The 17,588-nt window shown below is 42.5% G+C and overlaps 1 protein-coding gene across 2 annotated transcripts; it reads left to right on the top strand.

Annotated features, from left to right (window-relative positions):
* The first annotated feature begins 310 nt into the window (after positions 1 to 310).
* LOC122175167 (transmembrane 4 L6 family member 1-like) lies at positions 311 to 16,797 on the top strand. Of its 2 annotated transcripts, none has more exons than XM_042862609.1 (6): positions 311 to 418; positions 3,570 to 3,749; positions 7,680 to 7,745; positions 13,246 to 13,391; positions 14,162 to 14,348; positions 14,836 to 16,797. In XM_042862609.1, exons 2-6 carry the CDS (start codon positions 3,579 to 3,581, stop codon positions 14,854 to 14,856), a joined length of 591 nt encoding a protein of 196 aa, XP_042718543.1. In that variant the 5' UTR covers positions 311 to 418; positions 3,570 to 3,578; the 3' UTR covers positions 14,857 to 16,797. The 2 variants fall into 2 exon arrangements, with proteins under 2 accessions (XP_042718543.1, XP_042718542.1); XM_042862608.1 differs by having other exon boundaries at positions 3,567 to 3,749.
* Positions 16,798 to 17,588: the final 791 nt, after the last annotated feature.

Raw genomic sequence — 17,588 nt, 5'->3', positions numbered from 1 at the left:
TTACTGCGCCATTTTCTTGTGCTTTGACCACATTTTCTGCAATGCAGAGCTTGCTCCCTTTTGTGCTTTTTCACCTCTCCTCTCCTCTTCATATTCTCACAGCTGAAAGGGTTGTGGCAGCACAGAGGGCTCCACGGATCCCAAATTTGTGTCCTGGGGCACCAAGGCATTGACCACTGGAACACTGCCCTCAAATAATCAATTGGACAGGGTGGCACGCAAGCACTGCGCTGGCCAACCAGCGGCAAGTTGGGGTATTTCCTCACTCTCTGGAGAGGAACCACTGTTTGTTTAATAGAGGTCAACACCTGAAAACATTGCTGTGCTCTTTTGGGCTGCCACACTCCAGGAGAGAGGAGCTGGGAAGCTAGGCGCCGGCTGTGGGAAGCTCTGGGGCCTGGAGGCCATTTTGGTTCTGGTAAGCACAGGTGTTTGCCTTCTTCCGTTTGTGTTATGAAGTAAAACCTTCTAAAACCCTAGCTAACAATTAGAAGCTCACTCTTGCTGCCTTGCCTAACAAAGCTGCAAACAGAGAGTGCTTTTGTTTGCTGAATTAATAAAGCATTTTGAGTGCTTCTGGCAATCCAGAGTGTTTTCCTAAGCCATAATAACATGGCCATATCATCTGATGTGTGCAGGTAGAACAGCTGCATTGATTCTGGCAGTGAAGGCTCTCATTAGGTCTGGTAATTGTGGCAATTCTCCTTTCAGCAGAAAGTGGTGTTGAGATAGGTCAGGGCTGGAACCCTCCCAGAATAAATCTGCACTCTTCCAGCCTAAGCGACGTTGTGCTCCTGTGCACCGGGTGAGAACCAGGCCCTGCGGCTACGTGTGAAAGATGCTCCCCGACAAGTCTCAGCTAAATGGGAGGAGGCAAGGCTGTGCCTGTGCTGTGCCTGTGCTTGCTTGCTTCTCTCTGTGAGGGAGCAAATGAGGTTGGGCAAATGTTTGGAAAAGCAAATGTGGGAATAAAGTGAGAAAAAATGGGCAGGAATAGGTCAGCATAAAAATGCATTGGGTATTTGGATAAAGACAGTTAAAATGTCCAGTATTTTTTCCATCCCCTCCCTGCTTCATCCTTCCTTTACACATTGTTTGTTTGGTTAGACTTTCATCTTTTGAAGCCGGTTGTTTTTTTTTTCATCCAGATGCTTGCAAAATGCCTTGCCCAAATTTGAGCATTATATAAACAACAGGCAATGACCATAAACTAAGAAACACTTCTGTTAAATGTTCCTTTCTGAAATAGTTTAATGCTGGATAACTCGTTTTAAAGCTGGATTAAAACACATAATGTGATTATGAAGTACTCAGAAAATAATGCAGATAAGCAGAGTGCTCTTATTAAATTCATAGTCACAGAGATCAATTTTTTACTGTATTGCTGTAGAAATGCAAACTCAGAAGTCTCTGGCAATCTCAAAGACCTTGCAGCAACATCCTGCATCCCTCCAAATCAGAGGTCTGTCTTCATGCCTTACCTCATTTTTTCCGCTGTCTTCATTCTGTCAATGAAGCTGGGTTCAGTACGCCTCTGGTTTTCTCAAATAGGTTCCTGTTCTGTCCCATTTGGGCCTTTTGCTTGGGAACACAACTCAGACTGATTTATGTACTCCCAGCCTGCTTAATACCTTCCCAACATGAACTTTTGACACAGAACTTGCAGGATTAGTCAATGCACATGACTAAATTGAGGCACATTTCATTGTTTACTGCCTTGGCTATTGTAAAAACTATTTGCACATAACAAACGAAGGCATACTTGTGTGCACAGGTGTGTGTGCATGAATAACACAGTGTAACAAAAGGATGGGTATCCAAATCACCTTCCTTCTTCTATAACTTGTTCATCATAAACATGATGAACATGGATGAACATTGATGGCTTTGTCAAAAGCCATCAACTTTCTCTGAGGGCAGAAACTTACAGATTTAAATGTTGCGGTTTTATGCATTTGAAAGCCTTAAACTGTAATGAAGTGATGATAAGAACCATAGAATGGTTTGGTTTAGAAAGGACTTCGAAGATCATCTCCTCTAATGCCCTGTCAAGGGTAAGGACATCTCTCACTAGATCAGGCTGCCCAGGACCCCACGCAACCTGGTCTTGAACTCTTGCAGGGATGGGGTATCCGCAGCTTTCTTGGGCAATCTGTTCCAGTGCCTCACCATGAAATTTTTTTTTCTAATATCCAATCTAAATCTACCCTCTTGCAATTTAAAACCATTGTCCCTTGTCTTGTCCCTACGAGCCCTGGTGAAAAGCCTTTCTCTATCTTTCTTATAAGCCCCTTTTAAATACTGAAAGGCCACAATAAGGTCTCTCCAGAGCATTCTTATCTCCAGGCTATACTTCCTGATCATGAAGAAGTTGTGATCAGTTTGTTCCATTATAAAGTTAACGGCAACATGAAAGTTCAGTAACCCAGTAACCTCCTTTCCAGAAGTGTGAATCTCCCAGTCCTACTTGGAGAAATGTATATGGATCCAGATCTGTACTGATCGGCCCTGTCTTTGGCTATAGATCGCAGCTTGGGTGTAGTAGGAACCGGAGTTGTTTGGTTTGGTGAATGGGAATCTAATAGCAACCTACACTACTACTGGAGGGAGTGACAAGGGTGACGAGTGGCAGGAGAGGATAAAATAAGGAGCAACAGAAGTGTTTCCAGCTTGTGAAGTTCATGTAAGACATGAGGAAAGATGTATTCACTTAGATGATGTGGCAGTCTTGCAATGAGTCACCAAATGTAATGATCTTAACTCCATGCTTGGGGGTTTTCAAGGCTCAGCCACGCAAAGTTAGGACCAATGCAGATACCTAGTGTTGGTGGCAGCCCTGGTTTCAGCAGGAGGTTTGGCTGGAGACCCGCAGAGAGATCTCTTCCAACCAGAGCCTTATCTGTGATTATTCTTTGATTGCAAAAAGTGATTCTTCGGGTTTAAAAAAAAAAATGTTGACCACTGTGAAATGTTAAGCTGCAGTTTTACACATTAAGGCAGATCTCTGAAAATGAGGTGAGATGACTCTCTGACCTACCCTTAGCATGCAATTAGATGTGCTTACAATTTTTCCAGATACATTATTATGGGTGCCAAACAGATTCATAACCGATAGTCTTATCTACCCTTATCTGCAGATTTATCATGTCACAGGAAACAGCCATGAAAGTTTATCCACCTTACTGTCTCTATAGTTTTGACTGAAGTCAAAATCTGCCAGGTAGGGTATCCATTTGTATGGCCACAGTGGTGTTCTCAATGTTCACAATGGTCAGGCAATCACCCATCAACAACTGAAATATAACTCTCCATCCATTTCATACCAACATCTGTTTATTCCTGGTAATTTTAAATAAATCTAATTTAAACAATCCAGTTTGGAATAATTCCATTTTAAGTAAAGGCTATGAAGAGAACAGGCTTTGTATGACAATATTGCACATGTCAATCTTAACTAGAACATTTCTTGTTTCACAACTGATTCCTCTTTCCCTGAGAAGGAAAACTGCTGAAATTCTGTGCCTCCAGTGCAGCAGTAATCCAAACCTTACTGCATCTTTCCCCAGCAGAGAGTCACCATGTGCACAGGGAAGTGTTCGAGGTGCATTGGGATCACCCTGTTCCCGCTGGCTGCGTGTGCTATAGTCTCCAACATCCTCCTGTTCTTCCCCAATGGACAAGTTCTGCAGCTCAGTGAGATAACTGATCTGGTCTGGTTTTTCCAAGGCATTCTGGGAGCTGGAATACTGGTAAGAGAGAAGAGTTTCCTCTGTTTATGTTTTGTAGAACTTCTGTTAATGTTAAAACAAATCATGTTAGTTCCCTTTCAGAAACATCCGAGTAGGTTAACTGGGAAGGTAGAGTGCAGAGATGAGAAAGTGCATTCAAGACTAAAGAAGTCCCAGTTCCTGAAATAAACATCAGCTTCTTCAGATCATGAGTAAGACTGCCTTTCCACTGTGAAGAACAGTGATGTGGGTGATCATGTCTTTGCAGTCGAAGCACAGATGAGGTCCTAAGCTAGTCAGAGGTGGTGAGCTTTCACCTTGGATACAATCCTTCCTTATTCCTCTCACTGATTTTATTCTCACAGAACCTATCTAAAAATATTAAGGGCAAAACTGAAATGTGTTTTGGTAGGTGTTCATTAGTGACCCAGCCACCATTGTGTGAATGTGGAGCTGAAAAGGACTTGTACGCCAAATGCCTCCCACACTCCTCCATACTCAGCTCCTCTTGGATTTGATCTGGTTTGTGCGTGCTGTTCTGTGACCAGTTCTCCATTCCAAGACTCAGAAAAAAATTGAATATCCATAACCAGAAGGGAACATATTTGGGAACAGCGATATTTCCAGTTCATTAGAAGCCTACTCTGTGCATGTTCTTTCAGTTATCCACTCAGGTGCAGACAAAAAGCTGAGCAAGTGACATGCATATGACAAGCAGTGGATGACATGTAGCCCAGGCAGATGGTAAATTGGTGCAGAGATGGCTACCTGCACATCAGAAAACCAAATGTTTAGAAATAATTAACTTAGAAAGATGTAAACCTTATTCAGTTGGGCCAGCTAGCACTTAAGTCTATAGAGAACTACAATGGATGTGGTTCAGACTTATATTTCCCCCTGCAGAAATGTCGTATAAGATCATTCAATAAATTGCTCCCCACCAGCAGCTTACCTGCTTCTTCTTCTAGCTGCCACTTGGGCATATTACTCACTCTGAGCTTGAACGTAAGCAATGAGTGTGTGGAAGGAAGCTTAAAGGAGGAACTACATGAGAGACTGGTGGAAAATTGGTATCACTGCAAGCCCAGGAGTCATTGGCGTTCAATGAAAGGAAAGGCAAATGTTAAGCATAAAAGCATCACAAGCTCATTCAAAACGTGCCTTCTTTTAAGGCTGCCACAGAGGCTTTCCTGTGGTCAGCACTGCATACTTTAAAAATGAGAACAGCAAAGGGAGAGGGAAGGAAGCATTTGCATTGGCCTTCAAAACACAGACACCAGCAGTAGGAGTAATTATCAAGCCACAAATACTGCCATTGAGTGTACATGTTTTCCAGAAGACACTATGAGAAATGCCCACAGGTGGAGTAGGGAAAGATCATCAGCTCCATCTTCCAGGTGCTGGAAGCATGGAAAAATGGCATCTGGCTCCTGGGCCATAGGAGAGGTAATGCAGAGGGCAAGAATACACCATGACTGGAGCCCGGGCAGTATCCTGACTCCACAATAAGAAAGACTGGGCTGCATAGATCTCTGCCATGAAAACATACTTGCCTCCAACTGGAAATTCAACCCACTGATGGATACCCAGCTCTTCAGCACACTCCTCAGCTGAGCAGCCAGTCTCGCTCTTTCTTTCTCCTCCTGTTGCTTCTCTAATGGGAACTTATATGACATGAAAACCTTTCCATTTACTTATTTCCAAAGATTAGGTTATGAAGAAATGAAGATTCTCTCCATGTGCCATAGTAACATCCTTCCTAATGGGAAGCCTGTGTGAAGCACTGGGAAATGCCTGTTTGAGTCATGGCTCACTTGCAGTCCTCATTTTACAGACAGCAGCCAAATCTAGCAAATTCTCATTTCTGGATCAAAAAGCAGGTGTTTATAATCAGACAGTGAAAAAAAGAAAAAGAAAGAAAAAAGCTGCCAGGCAGACCCTTCATGATGAGCCAGGCTAATAAATTAAAGTGCTTACAGCTTAGATGAGAAACCTCTGATGAAGAGAGATTTCTGAAGGAAGGGGTACACGCTCACTCAATGGGATGAAGTGCTGGCTCCCCCTGAAAGTCAGGTGGCAATGTACTGCCTTGGGGACCACTTGTGTTTAAGAGTTGGCTATAAGGTCTTTTAATCTCACTTTTCTACCCTTGCAAGACTCCATCTGTGGTTGAACAACCACTGTAGGTGCTGGAGGCTGTCCCTGAGGGGAGCATAAAATGTAACTGGGAGTAAATTTACCAGGAAATGTTTCGGGGCTACAAGCCTGAGGAGGTTTTGTAACACTGTCCTGCACAGTCTTAAATGGATATTCACACTATACACATAAATTCCCTGGACTTCATTCACTGTGGACATTCTGCTTTTCATCTCCTACATGAGACAACATCTCATCATGCTGATTTTACATCTTTTCCATTTTTCTTTTTTCTTTTTCTTTTTTTTTCCTCCTCCTTTCATTAACTTTACAGGGACCATTTCCTACTTTGTAAGATACTGTTTTCTTACACAGCTCTGTGAAATGCATGCAGTAACAGTGGTGGGCAGACAGAAGGCAGCAGGCGCACTTTGGCTGTAAAGCTAGACTGATAAAAAGCTTTCTTGCCCTCTAGCTACCAAACTAAATGCAGCCTTCCCTATCTCCAGAGCACCTGCGTAAGTGCCATGATGTCCTGAGACACAGATGGTTGCTGACTGCCCTGTATCTGTCCAGATCCACCTGTTCATTACCATGGAGAAAGCTGATGTGAACTGGGAGTTCCCTGCCGAGTGAAATTCACTGTGAAGGTTCTCTGGATGCTTAGCACGAAGAACAAAAGCTAGATGTGTTTCAGGAAGCTTAAAACTGATTTCCCAATTATAATTTAGACCAGGATGCATAAAGAATTTAAACTACCGTAACTAAAGTTGTGCTGGAGGAGGGCCAGATTGGATATTAGCAAATCTTCTCAAAAATAGTGGTGACACACTGGCACAGGCTGCCCAGGGAGGTGGTGGAGTCATCGTCTCTGGAGATGTTAAAAGACTGTGTGCATGTGACACTGAGGGACATGGTGTGTGGGCATGGTGAGGATGGGTTGATGGTTGAACAAGGTGATCTTGGAGGTCTTTTCCAATCTTAATGATTCCGTGAGTCTATGATCCCTATTCTGCAGGGATACAGAAATCTCTTTAGATTCTACTAAAGTGAAAGTCAAGAGGGAAAGGTTTTGTTTTGGCTCATGGAAATTTTTACTCTATCAAGACAACATGTTTATCTTTATTATATTTTTTTTCATGAAAATGCAAAATTCCCATTCCAGCTCAGGCAGTATCCCACAGGATAAAACATTCAACTGAGGGAGAAGAAGGAGGGCATGGCACAAATCATCACTATGGCTTATGCAAGCAAGATGTGGATGGCTTTATCTAAACCCCAATGACCTGACCACAGCCTGCTTCCTACAGATACTCCTCCAGGCCCATCCATTGGAGCACTCCCAGCTTGGGTCAGGGAGAGAGACTGACTGACCAGTGCAGCTTTCCTAGCACTTAAATGGGAGGTGGAGGATAGAGATTCAAGTTTTGAGACCAGCAAAAGGCAAAATAGTTGGTCTCCTACCTCCATTGCTCAGTAGCAAACTCTAATAGTGGAGCAGGAGGAAATATTTCAAGAGCAGAAATCATATTTTGTCAGAACAAACCCAAACAATCTCCTGCTAAAAATAAGCAGTATAGCTTCAGATAGCTTTAGCAGGCAGAATTACTGAGTTAGAAGCTTGCCAGACAACTGTAATGCCACTCTTCTTCCTTAGTTACTTTCAGCAAGCAAGGGCACCTCAACTGGTGTAATTCACAGAGATGAGCCAGAAGGTAGTTTGCATTTGAGGAACGTGAAGCTTCAGCTCCTAGACTTTAACAGCCACCCAAGCAGAAGGACTGTGCGCCAATCCAACTTATGCTTTTCTCGCAGGTTATTTTGCCAGCATTCATGATGCTGGGAGCAGGCGGAGCAGGATGTTGCGCTAACAGATGTGGGGTAAGTAGATGTGTTGAAATGGTGCTGTGGGGTTTGCACAATAGCTCTGAAATGGCTGCTCAGCAGGTGGAAATGTAAAATAACAAACCGTCACACCACCATCAGCAGCCAAGTCATGGAAATGCAGAAGAAGAGCTTGATTTGCAGCGTCCCTGGGCTGGGGCTGAGAGCTCATTTAGCTCACAAGAATGTAATGATATTGCAGACACTGATATGAAGGGAATTGTACTCAGCCAGGGCAGGTACTGGGGCATTTAGCCACAGCACTGAGGGTAGGGGAAGCAAAGAGACTTCACCTCACCTTGCAAAAAGTAAGGTATGTCTCCTGCTTCCTCCTGCTTGAAGTGATGGTCCTCTTTCCTCCAAACTCCTCCATGGCAATTTTCCATAGATTTGTTCCTACTTACCTCTATATGGGCAGATAGGGCACCTGCTAAAAGCCTGAGCTTCCACAGCTGGCGCTTAGGAACCAGCACTGCTTTCCAAGGGCCGGTCCCCATGGGAGGCTCTCACCCATGGCATGCATTTGCTCAAGAGCTGTGTACATGAGAGGTGCAAATGCAATTTAAGCTCTCTGTCATCCAGACAAAGGCCAGAGAGACTTTTCCTCTTGATAATTAAGATTATAAAGCAGCATATTATACAGACATGTCCATTAATTTTCATGCCCAGGGCACAGACATCTCTGAGGCCATCATCATTAGCAGGAATAAACTGACTTATGTTTTTTTTTTTCAGTCTGTATCCCCCCCAAGAGCAACCTATAGTAAGAGATTCCATCCAATAAAGCACTTCTGTACTCTCCAATTAATGTTTAGTTTGATCCATGAAATGATCTTTACCTCTTCAAGATTTTCATTTTAGTAACACAAAAATAACATTCTTCATTAGGATGTCAGTGAGTATGTCCCAAAGGACAAGCCATTACACTGATTTTAATGAATGTCACGTTCACATCAAGGAGAATTTGGCAGGCCAACTTTCAATTGGCAGGCCAACAGAATTTCTGCAGGCCAACTGCAGAGCTGGGATGTGAGCTCTCCAGCCTCCCTTCCTCCCAACAATAAGCAGTGCACAGCGAAAGTCAACTGTCCCAGGACAGGCTGTGTTTCTCCCTCAGCCCATGGACTCTGGTGGTATCACAGTGTTGCCAGTAGCCCTCATCTGCACACTTCCACATGCTCCTCTGCTCACCACCACCCTACTTTTGATGTCTGAGATGTCCCAGCTATGCCTGTTGGTGGCCAGATGTCCTGTCTATACTTTCCCAGCACTGAAAGGTAATGGACAGACTGTTCTTCCTCTGCCTTATTTGAACTGGATAATCCTTATGGGTCCCTTCCCACTCAGGATATTCTACAGTTCTATGATTCTAATTTGCTGTTATAAAAGGCATACAGCAAACATCATTTAGAAAATGGTTTATGTTCTGCTCTATCTGTAGAAAGAAAGCCAATGGCCAGATGATGAAGCTTCTCAGACTACACTAGGGAAAAAGTCTTGATGAGGAACAATGCACATTTGAAATGTCTGACTTGCAGGACCATGGAAATTTCCCATTTCTTGACAGTGGAAACAAAAGTAGCTCTACAAGCCATCCAATTGTATAAACAGCATGTAGCCCAAAATAGATATCAGATGGATGCACAGGCAAAAAACAAGCTGCTATGAATGGCATTAAAGAGCATATTCCCTGCAAAGCCCTTGGGGAGAACTGATTTCTAAGTAGTGTGAAACCATAGGAGTTGGACTCAGTGATCATCGTAGGTGTCTTCCAACTTGAGATATTGTGCAATTCTATAAAAGAGGCAACTTTTGTAGGGAGATCTGAAGACCAATGATGTATTTCTTCAGGATAAAAAATCTTAGCAAAAAATTTGCTTTGGGGATAGTGGGAAGAAATGCACAGAGACCCACAAAGTTGCTCAGACACCCTGACCATATGGGCTGTGTACCAAACTGGGAATGGCGTGAGTCACCAGGCTCTGGAGAGCAGAGGAGCTCTGGGACTGGCTCAGACATGCACACTGGTAGTTCTGAGAGGATCTGAAATGAGGTCCACAGGTCTTGGTGGCTTGTCCACCATCTTCCACCCACTGGCAGAGAAATAATGCTCACTGGAGCTACTCACAAATCACTGAGGTCCAAGCATAGCTTCTGCTTAGGTACCCAATGCATCTAGATGGCTTCTTGTTCTTGCATTATGAAGAAAAGATTTTGGAAAGTAAGAGATGTAGAAAGTGCTTCAGTGTCCTGCAGCTTAGCATGTACACCACTGAAAGCATTAGCAGCACTGGCACAACAAGGAAAAAAGCCCCTTGAAAAACAGCTTATGTCATTGCCTCAGCAAACATACTGCAGCACGTCCCACTACACCTTCCTTAGCAGTTGTATTCTTGTAATAGAACTAGAATAACTATAACGGCTTTCCAGACCAACCAACTTAGATAAGCAAGATATCCAGATAGCCAGATAGGCGATTAATTCCTGAAAAACAACAACAACAACAAAAAAACCAACAAAACCAAACTCAGAAACAGAAAAACAGGGCAAAAAAGGAGCAGTGCAGAGCAGTACCAGCTGGGACACAAGAAACTTCACCAAAGCAGCTGGTGCAAATGCTTGAGGAATGAATGCTAAAAGTCTTCATTAGCTAACCCAGGCAAACTAACTATGTGAAGAATAAAGCATTGAAACTGCAGAAGAAAGCAAAAACAGTCAGCAAAATCAGCAAAAATGATAGCAAAATATTTTCAGGAAACAGTCGGGCCAACACCATGAGAAAATAAGAATTTATGCAAACTCAAGCATCCCAGCTTAGATTTAATACTGCAATTGAAAAACAAATGAGGAAATTATATATATATATATAAAATAAAAGTGATAAGTGAAAATGGTATAACAAGGGTAAATGATGAACAGCTGAGATGATGAGACAGTTAATAAAACTGGATTTCTATTGAATGTGCAACAATCTCCAAAATCTCCAGAACCATAGAATTAGTGGGGAGCTGTGTCTAGCAAACACCAAGAAGAGCCAGTTCAACAGCTACACTGCAGCAACAACTGCAGCTGAGTCCCCTTCAGTGACAAGTAAACCTTTGGCATAGGCACAGTAAAGGAAGTATGTGAGATGAAGCCAAGCATGAAGCCAAGAGATTTCAAAGGAGAAAATCCTGTGTTAAAGAACAATCATGAAAGCTAGCACCAACAGGTACTACTAGTACTACTAGTACTAGTATTAACCACTATAAAACAATAATAGAAAGAAAGCATTTGTCTTTTTTTATCATAATTGTCAATGGGTCTGTTGTGCTGAGATAAAAGTAATCATAATCATAGATGAAGTCCTTTAACCAAGATGTAGAACTCACAGATGAAGTAAATGAGAAAACAGACAGGCAGTAATGGATCAGCTCAGGTAGGAGTTTCAGATGCAGTAACAGTCACTCACCGTCACTGTGAAGCACAGCCGGTGATCTTATTATGAGAGACAAGGCATCAGCTACAACCCAGGCACTGCTTTGATCCAGGACAATACCAGACTGCCTGCATTTTGCTGACCACAGCCCTCCACTAAGACACAACTCAGCCAACGTGCAGAAAAAGACCAGAGCATCCAGCTTGGCAAAAATCAGACAGAATTGTGAATCAGTATGATGAAATAAGTTTCCCAAGATACCCCAGCAACCTGCAATCCAGGGATTGCTATAGAGGCAAAGAACACACAAAATGAGTCAATTCACAGGCTGACAACAGGCAAGAACGTAATTCTGTAATTCTGTAGAAGAATGTACAAAAAGCAGTAATGTGCTCTGGCAAGTTGGAAACTGCATCCACCAGCTTGAACATGCCTGTATAGGGAACTATTTTCAAGATTGTGTCATAAATCTCCAGGGTGGACAGTGGATATTTCCATCTTTCTCTGTAATACAGAGCTCTGCAGAGCAGCTGACAGTAGGGCCTTCCTTTTGGGCTGATAGTTGCCACTGGGATTTGTTGGCTATGGGGAAATGGAGGCTGAGGTGCCTGGCTTCAAACCCAAGTCATGGATGGGAGTATTCTCCATGTGCTTCCTCAGGCTTGCTTGTGTCCTGACCCTTAGGCCACAGGGTTTCTTCTCTCTTCTTGGCAGAGCTGTGAACAACCACAAGCTTTGTTAAGGACTCTTCACTGAACTGGTGGGTTGCCTGTCCCAGATGCAACACTAGTAGCACCTGTCTGAATGTCTTATTACAGACAGCAATACATCCCATACATTAGTGGAAATCTGCTCCAGAACAAAGGGAACAGTTCTGTGGAGGTAAAGAAACACAGAATGTCCCATGCTGGAAGGGACCCACAAGAATCACTGAGTCCAACTCCTGGCTCCACACAGAACCGCCCCAAACCCCCATGGCTGAGCATGCTGTCTAAAAGATGTGTTCTGCCTCCAAAGGAAGATGTTCCTGACAGCTTATAGAGAAAATAAAGAGTATATTATAAGCAAAATGTGCTTTTAAAACATGATTAGTATTTGTTAAAACTCTAAGATACAAATCTAAATGTCAAAGTACATAATGTCTTATTGTTTGAAAATCTTGGCACCTGATGTACTACTGGTTGACATAAGATCTGAAATACACTTGAAATTAAATAGCTTTCTATGCATTTAATTCTTAAAAACAACATTACATTGAGAAGTGTCAATTCTCAATTTATGCCAGTTTTTTGCTTAAGTCAAACAGAGCATGGAGATAAATGGAGAAAATACCTTAAAAAGGGTACCCAAAATACTATCATAGAAACACAGAATGGTTTGGGTTAAAAGAGGCCTTAAAGCTCATTCAGGGAACCTGCTGTGGGCTGGTTGACTCCCACCAGCTCAGGCTGCCCAGGCCCCATCCAACCTGGCCTTGAGCACCTCCAGGTTTGGGGCACCACAGCTCTCTGGGCAGCCTGTTCATTTGAAGCCATCATTTATTCACTGCCACATGGACCAGAATTTTCAACATGAGTGGTGGTTACCACATTTCAAGCTATTGCAAAATGAAGGAAAGCAGCAATAAGAAAGACTCTGTTACATTTCTCACCAACTGGCAAAAATTACTAATGCATACTTCTCTGCTTTCATACCTGGTTCAGAAATTGCTTGCTTCAGTTGGTTCAAGGGCTGAGAGAGGTGCTCTGGGAGAATAATTTGGAATGCCAAGGCATATGAAATAGACCACATCATATCACAGTTTCATTCATGGCTCATCAGATTTACAACAATAAAACTAAGAACGATTAAATCTCTGGTCTTACCTACTTTTAAAAGTAAAACACATACCATCTGAAACCCTTTAATATCTAGGATAGCTGAACTAGTTAGAACTCAACTATCTTTTATTCCACAGATATCATCCTATGACTTTTATCATGTAGTAGGAAACAGAAAGCTTCCTTCTCATTCAATGTAAGCTTTCCATGATATTCAGTGCCTGTGTGTGTGTGCTACTGAAAGTCTTTTCCCTTTCAGATGCTGCTGTCAGTGCTTCTGGCTCTGCTGGGGTTTGCAGGAGGAGTGTACTGCACAGTCTTCTCCTCAATGGGGTTGATTGGGGGCCCTCTGTGTGACACAGGTGATGGAGAATACCTCTATCCTTTCAGAAACAACACTCTGGAGTGAGTATGACTTACAGGCTCCTCTCAGTTTGTGTTCCCTGATTTCACTGTTCTTCTTTTCATAGAAAACTTACTTTTTTATGTGAACAGATGGTCAACACTGTCTACACCCAAACTCATGCTCCTCTGAGCTGGCGTGTTCCAGCTGGTCATCCCTTTGGCCAAGAGCTTACCTACAGGCTAAGTGCCTACGTTTCTCCCATCGTGCTTGTCAGCAACCCCTTGTGCATGTCGCACCATGCCTTCAAAAGGCAGCTGAGTGATGAGCTGTGACTATCATCAGAGTCAAGAGGAAGTATTTGATAATTATGCCATATTAACCTGCTAAATCAACATGACTTGAGTCTACTCTGCCTACTTCTGAAACGTAAAACACAAATCTCTTTTGATCCTATAAAGGCAAACTTGACAACCACACTCTTCAAGCCAGACCTAGAGATGATGGATAGGCTGAGATACCTCAGCAGAAAAGGATAATATGGAGAAATATTTTAAAACCATTAGATACCTTTCCCTTTAGGTTTTAGCACTGCTGTGAGCATGCAGAAAAGCATGGGTAAAGTCATTAATTGCACATCTGCAAAGGGAATGCTAAAGAGGATCATCAGATTTACCAACTGCAGTATAACTTGAGACTCCCTTTTCACACTGTGCAAACAAATTCAAAGAATGTAAAGAAAATGCGAAGCTATTCTATAATGGCATACAGGTGAAAGCATTCTCAAATTCATACTTTCTAATACATTGCCAATTATTCTTCTTTGTAACAGATACAATTATTTGTTCAATCAGACAACATGGAGCATTTGCAAAGAACCTGAAAACATCATCCTTTGGAATATTGTCCTTTTCTCTATTCTCCTGGCCCTTGGTGTGATTGAAGCAATTCTTTGCTCAATTCAAGTCATCAATGGACTCACTGGCTTTGTGTGTGGCACATGTATGAGGAGAAGAAAGGTTGGTATGCAATAAAAGATACCAGAGAGCTTTAAATTCTTACCACTTCTTTAATGGTAATGGTACGTAATCAGAGAGAGATGCACAAACCCTGACTGAATACTTCTGGAAAGCAGAGGCAGTTCAGATGCATTTGCACATTATCAGTCTCCATCTCAGTGTAAACGGGGATAACTCAGCTCTCAGATATTTCAGAATAGCTTAGAAGTGTGATACTTCCCATATTCAGTTGCACATTTGTGTTCCCGCTCAAGAAGACTTTTGGTTGAAGTGTAATGGCCCTCCAAAAATGGGTAATATAAGAAATAGAGGAATTTTAATTGGCAGTAAAAGTGTCATTTTATAAAACAGTAGAAAACTTATTTCCTATTTCATTTATCACCACTGCTTCCTTTCCAATCTTGGCTTTCATTGTACAAGATGCTTGCATGAAGTCTGATATCCCTCTGGATTATTAATTAACCATTTTTTATTCACTGCCTTTCAGACAAACATTTCGGGAATGTGAACCACCTGCAGGGGACAAGACATGCCTTGAGCTGCAAAGTCTGTATTACAAAAATAATGCATTGTGCTGTATTTATGAGGGGGAACAAAGAAACTCGCAAGTGTTCAGCAGCTTCGAGGGGGGTAAAATGGATTTTTTAAATGAAGAAATCGAGGTTGAAAATGGCTATGTCATTTAGATCTGAGACTCCAGATTTTCATCTCTCTAGATACTCCTGCTGAAATTCAGGTAGTGTCAAAAACACAGATCTGTCTAGTCCAGTCTGCCATGTTTATGTATAAAGTAAAGTCCCCACATAGAAGCTCACCATTTGCCCTCTTGTGTTCACGGGAAACCAAATCACTGACAGTGTGTGCATTTATCAGCTGCACAAAGCAAGATATAAATAGCTCTGCCTGGATGAAAATAGTTTCCTGTCTTCTCCAGACTCACCTTGAGCTCACATGTGTTTCTCTTACCTTGCTACCCAGGAACCCAGTTTTACTTTAGGATCCACAGAAAATATATTGAGCTGCACCCACAGCACTGCAGAGTCAAATGAAGCACACAGACTTCAGCCTCCCTCAGCCACCCTGGATCCAAATCCCTTTCTTTGCTATCTTGCTGTCACCAAAGTCTGATTCTTCAGGTGCATCTGCTACATGCAGTAGCCCTGGAAGAGCATTTTGGTCAATGTAGACCACATATTTTGGAGCAAGAGTTTAACTGAGTGCAAAGGAGAACCTCAGCATCAATTTTGCCCTCACAAGACTGTGTAGAAGTCTCACTAAATTCCACACAGCTTTGTAGGGCTGTTCTAGAATAGATCACATGCACGAGCAATTACCTGGAAAAGAAAAACATTAAATCAATAAGGCGAGTAATTACACACAGCTCAGTAACAAATCAGAGATACAATCTGAAAGGCAGCAAATTGCGTAAGTCTTACTGTTACAGCAACAGTAATCCCAAGGAGGAGCTGCGTAATTCTCCACCATCATTCACAGTCAAGCCTTTCATGCCAAAGCCCATGACTGGCAAGTTTCAGAATCCCCATCGCGTCACTGTCTTCCTCAAAGGCTACTCTTGGGCATGCCCCTGACTTCCCTGAGTCAGGCAAACTGTAAGAAAATTGTTATCCATCCTGAATGCCTGTAGAGAATTATGAAAACCTGAATACATCTAAAACTGTTGGAATCCATTTTCCAAAAAGAGGCACTTACGTTTTCAAGTGTTCATGTTTCTGTATTGTAGCATGAGAGAAAGCCTTCTGTGCGCACCCAGACCTTCCACACACATACATGGCCATATGTGTCATCCTCTAATGCAGCACACGAACTCTCTGCAAAAACTGGTGAAGGAAATGTCAGTAGTGCTAAGAGCACACAGACACTTCCTTGAAGCATAACTTTACCCTGGAAGCAAGCAGCCTGACCTATGAAGTTTAAAATACCTATTGTAAAGAGAGTGTAATATTCATCGAGGCTTGCCAGTGTGATATAGGTGCATCCAAACTTGCCAGGTGGCCTCAAATCTGATGTGCATTGTAAGCAGCAAAGCCTGGGCAATACCGCCATAAAAAAAACAGACACCAATTGATTCAACTGCGAAGGAAGTCAAGGAGGCAGCCAGGAGGATGCTCAGTATGTAGTCAGATTGAGAGACAGGAGTGATGAGATCTTCACGGCCCTTAAACATCAGCCCTGCGCTCATCCTTGAAGTTTTTTCTTGTTTCTTATCTCAACAAGAGATTCAGTTTGTGCTGCGCCAGAACCAGTACAAGGAAAGATACCCACCTGTATCTAGCATCCCACAGAAAGGTAAATGTACTGCTGCCACCTGTTTGTTCCCAGCTGTCCTGCCCCAGGGATGCTTAGTGTTGTGTCTGTATACTAATGGGGACACCTCTGTAATCACTGGTTTCACTGATATATGTAAATATTAAATATTGCTATTCTGAAATTGTGTTCTGCTTTGATTTGTGTGACCTAAATGGTTCATGGCTTCAAATTAGAATTTCAGAATTGGTGTTGCTACTGATTTCAATTGTGGTACTTTTTTTTTTTCCAAAATGGAAAGAATTATTTCTTTTTTTGTACTGGACACATGCAGAATTTAGTAAAACTAAGGAACTTATAATATTCTTCTGTATCTTCTTTTATTTCTACTTGTCCCTTATCTGTCTTCAATCTAACTACCTATCTATACATCTATTGTTTCCATATCTATATTTTCACCCTAAAAAATCACAGTCAAAACTCAGACAGATATAATGATCAACTATTTGCAAGGATTTAAAAACAAAAAAAAAAGTTGAGTCCTTCTCTTCCTCCTACAACTGAAACTGATGCAGAAGATCAGCCAGATACAAAGCAGTGCTGGTCAGAAGAGATAATACTCCTCGTTAGGATAATGCTCCTAATAAATGAGAGAAAATGTTCCTGACGTTACCTTGGCACAGTTATAAAATTGTAGACCAAGCACTGCTTCAGAGTCCAATGGCCTGGTGCCTTAGCTGCCAGGGCTAAGGATGTGATTCTATATCTGGGCTGGAAATCAGAGGCTGGGTCAGTTGAGTACCCCAAGTGTTTATCCTTTGTGTCACTGGAGACATCCTAGAATATCCTGACTGCAGGTCCAGAAGGGCATGTGCCTTCACAGGTGTCTATAATATCTGCTTGCCCATAGGGACATCTCCTCTCCTCCCCTCCCCTCTCTTCCCTCCCCTCCCTCCCCCCCCTTCCCTCCCCCCC

The sequence above is a fragment of the Lagopus leucura genome, unplaced genomic scaffold, assembly GCF_019238085.1.
Source record: "Lagopus leucura isolate 7727_CA_CO unplaced genomic scaffold, USGS_WTPT01 Super-Scaffold_702, whole genome shotgun sequence".
Classification (NCBI taxonomy): domain Eukaryota; kingdom Metazoa; phylum Chordata; class Aves; order Galliformes; family Phasianidae; genus Lagopus; species Lagopus leucura.
This window is presented reverse-complemented; position numbering and strand designations above follow the sequence as displayed.

What these genes read in the sequence shown, in the direction of transcription:
- LOC122175167 (XM_042862609.1), top strand. Translation starts at nt 3,579, where the DNA reads ATGTGCACAGGGAAGTGTTCGAGGTGCATTGGGATCACCCTGTTCCCG. An exon ending in GTTGCGCTAACAGATGTGGG is followed by an intron (nt 7,746 to 13,245) that starts GTAAGTAGATGT and finishes TTTCCCTTTCAG; the next exon opens with ATGCTGCTGTCAGTGCTTCT. An exon ending in TTCAGAAACAACACTCTGGA is followed by an intron (nt 13,392 to 14,161) that starts GTGAGTATGACT and finishes TCTTTGTAACAG; the next exon opens with ATACAATTATTTGTTCAATC.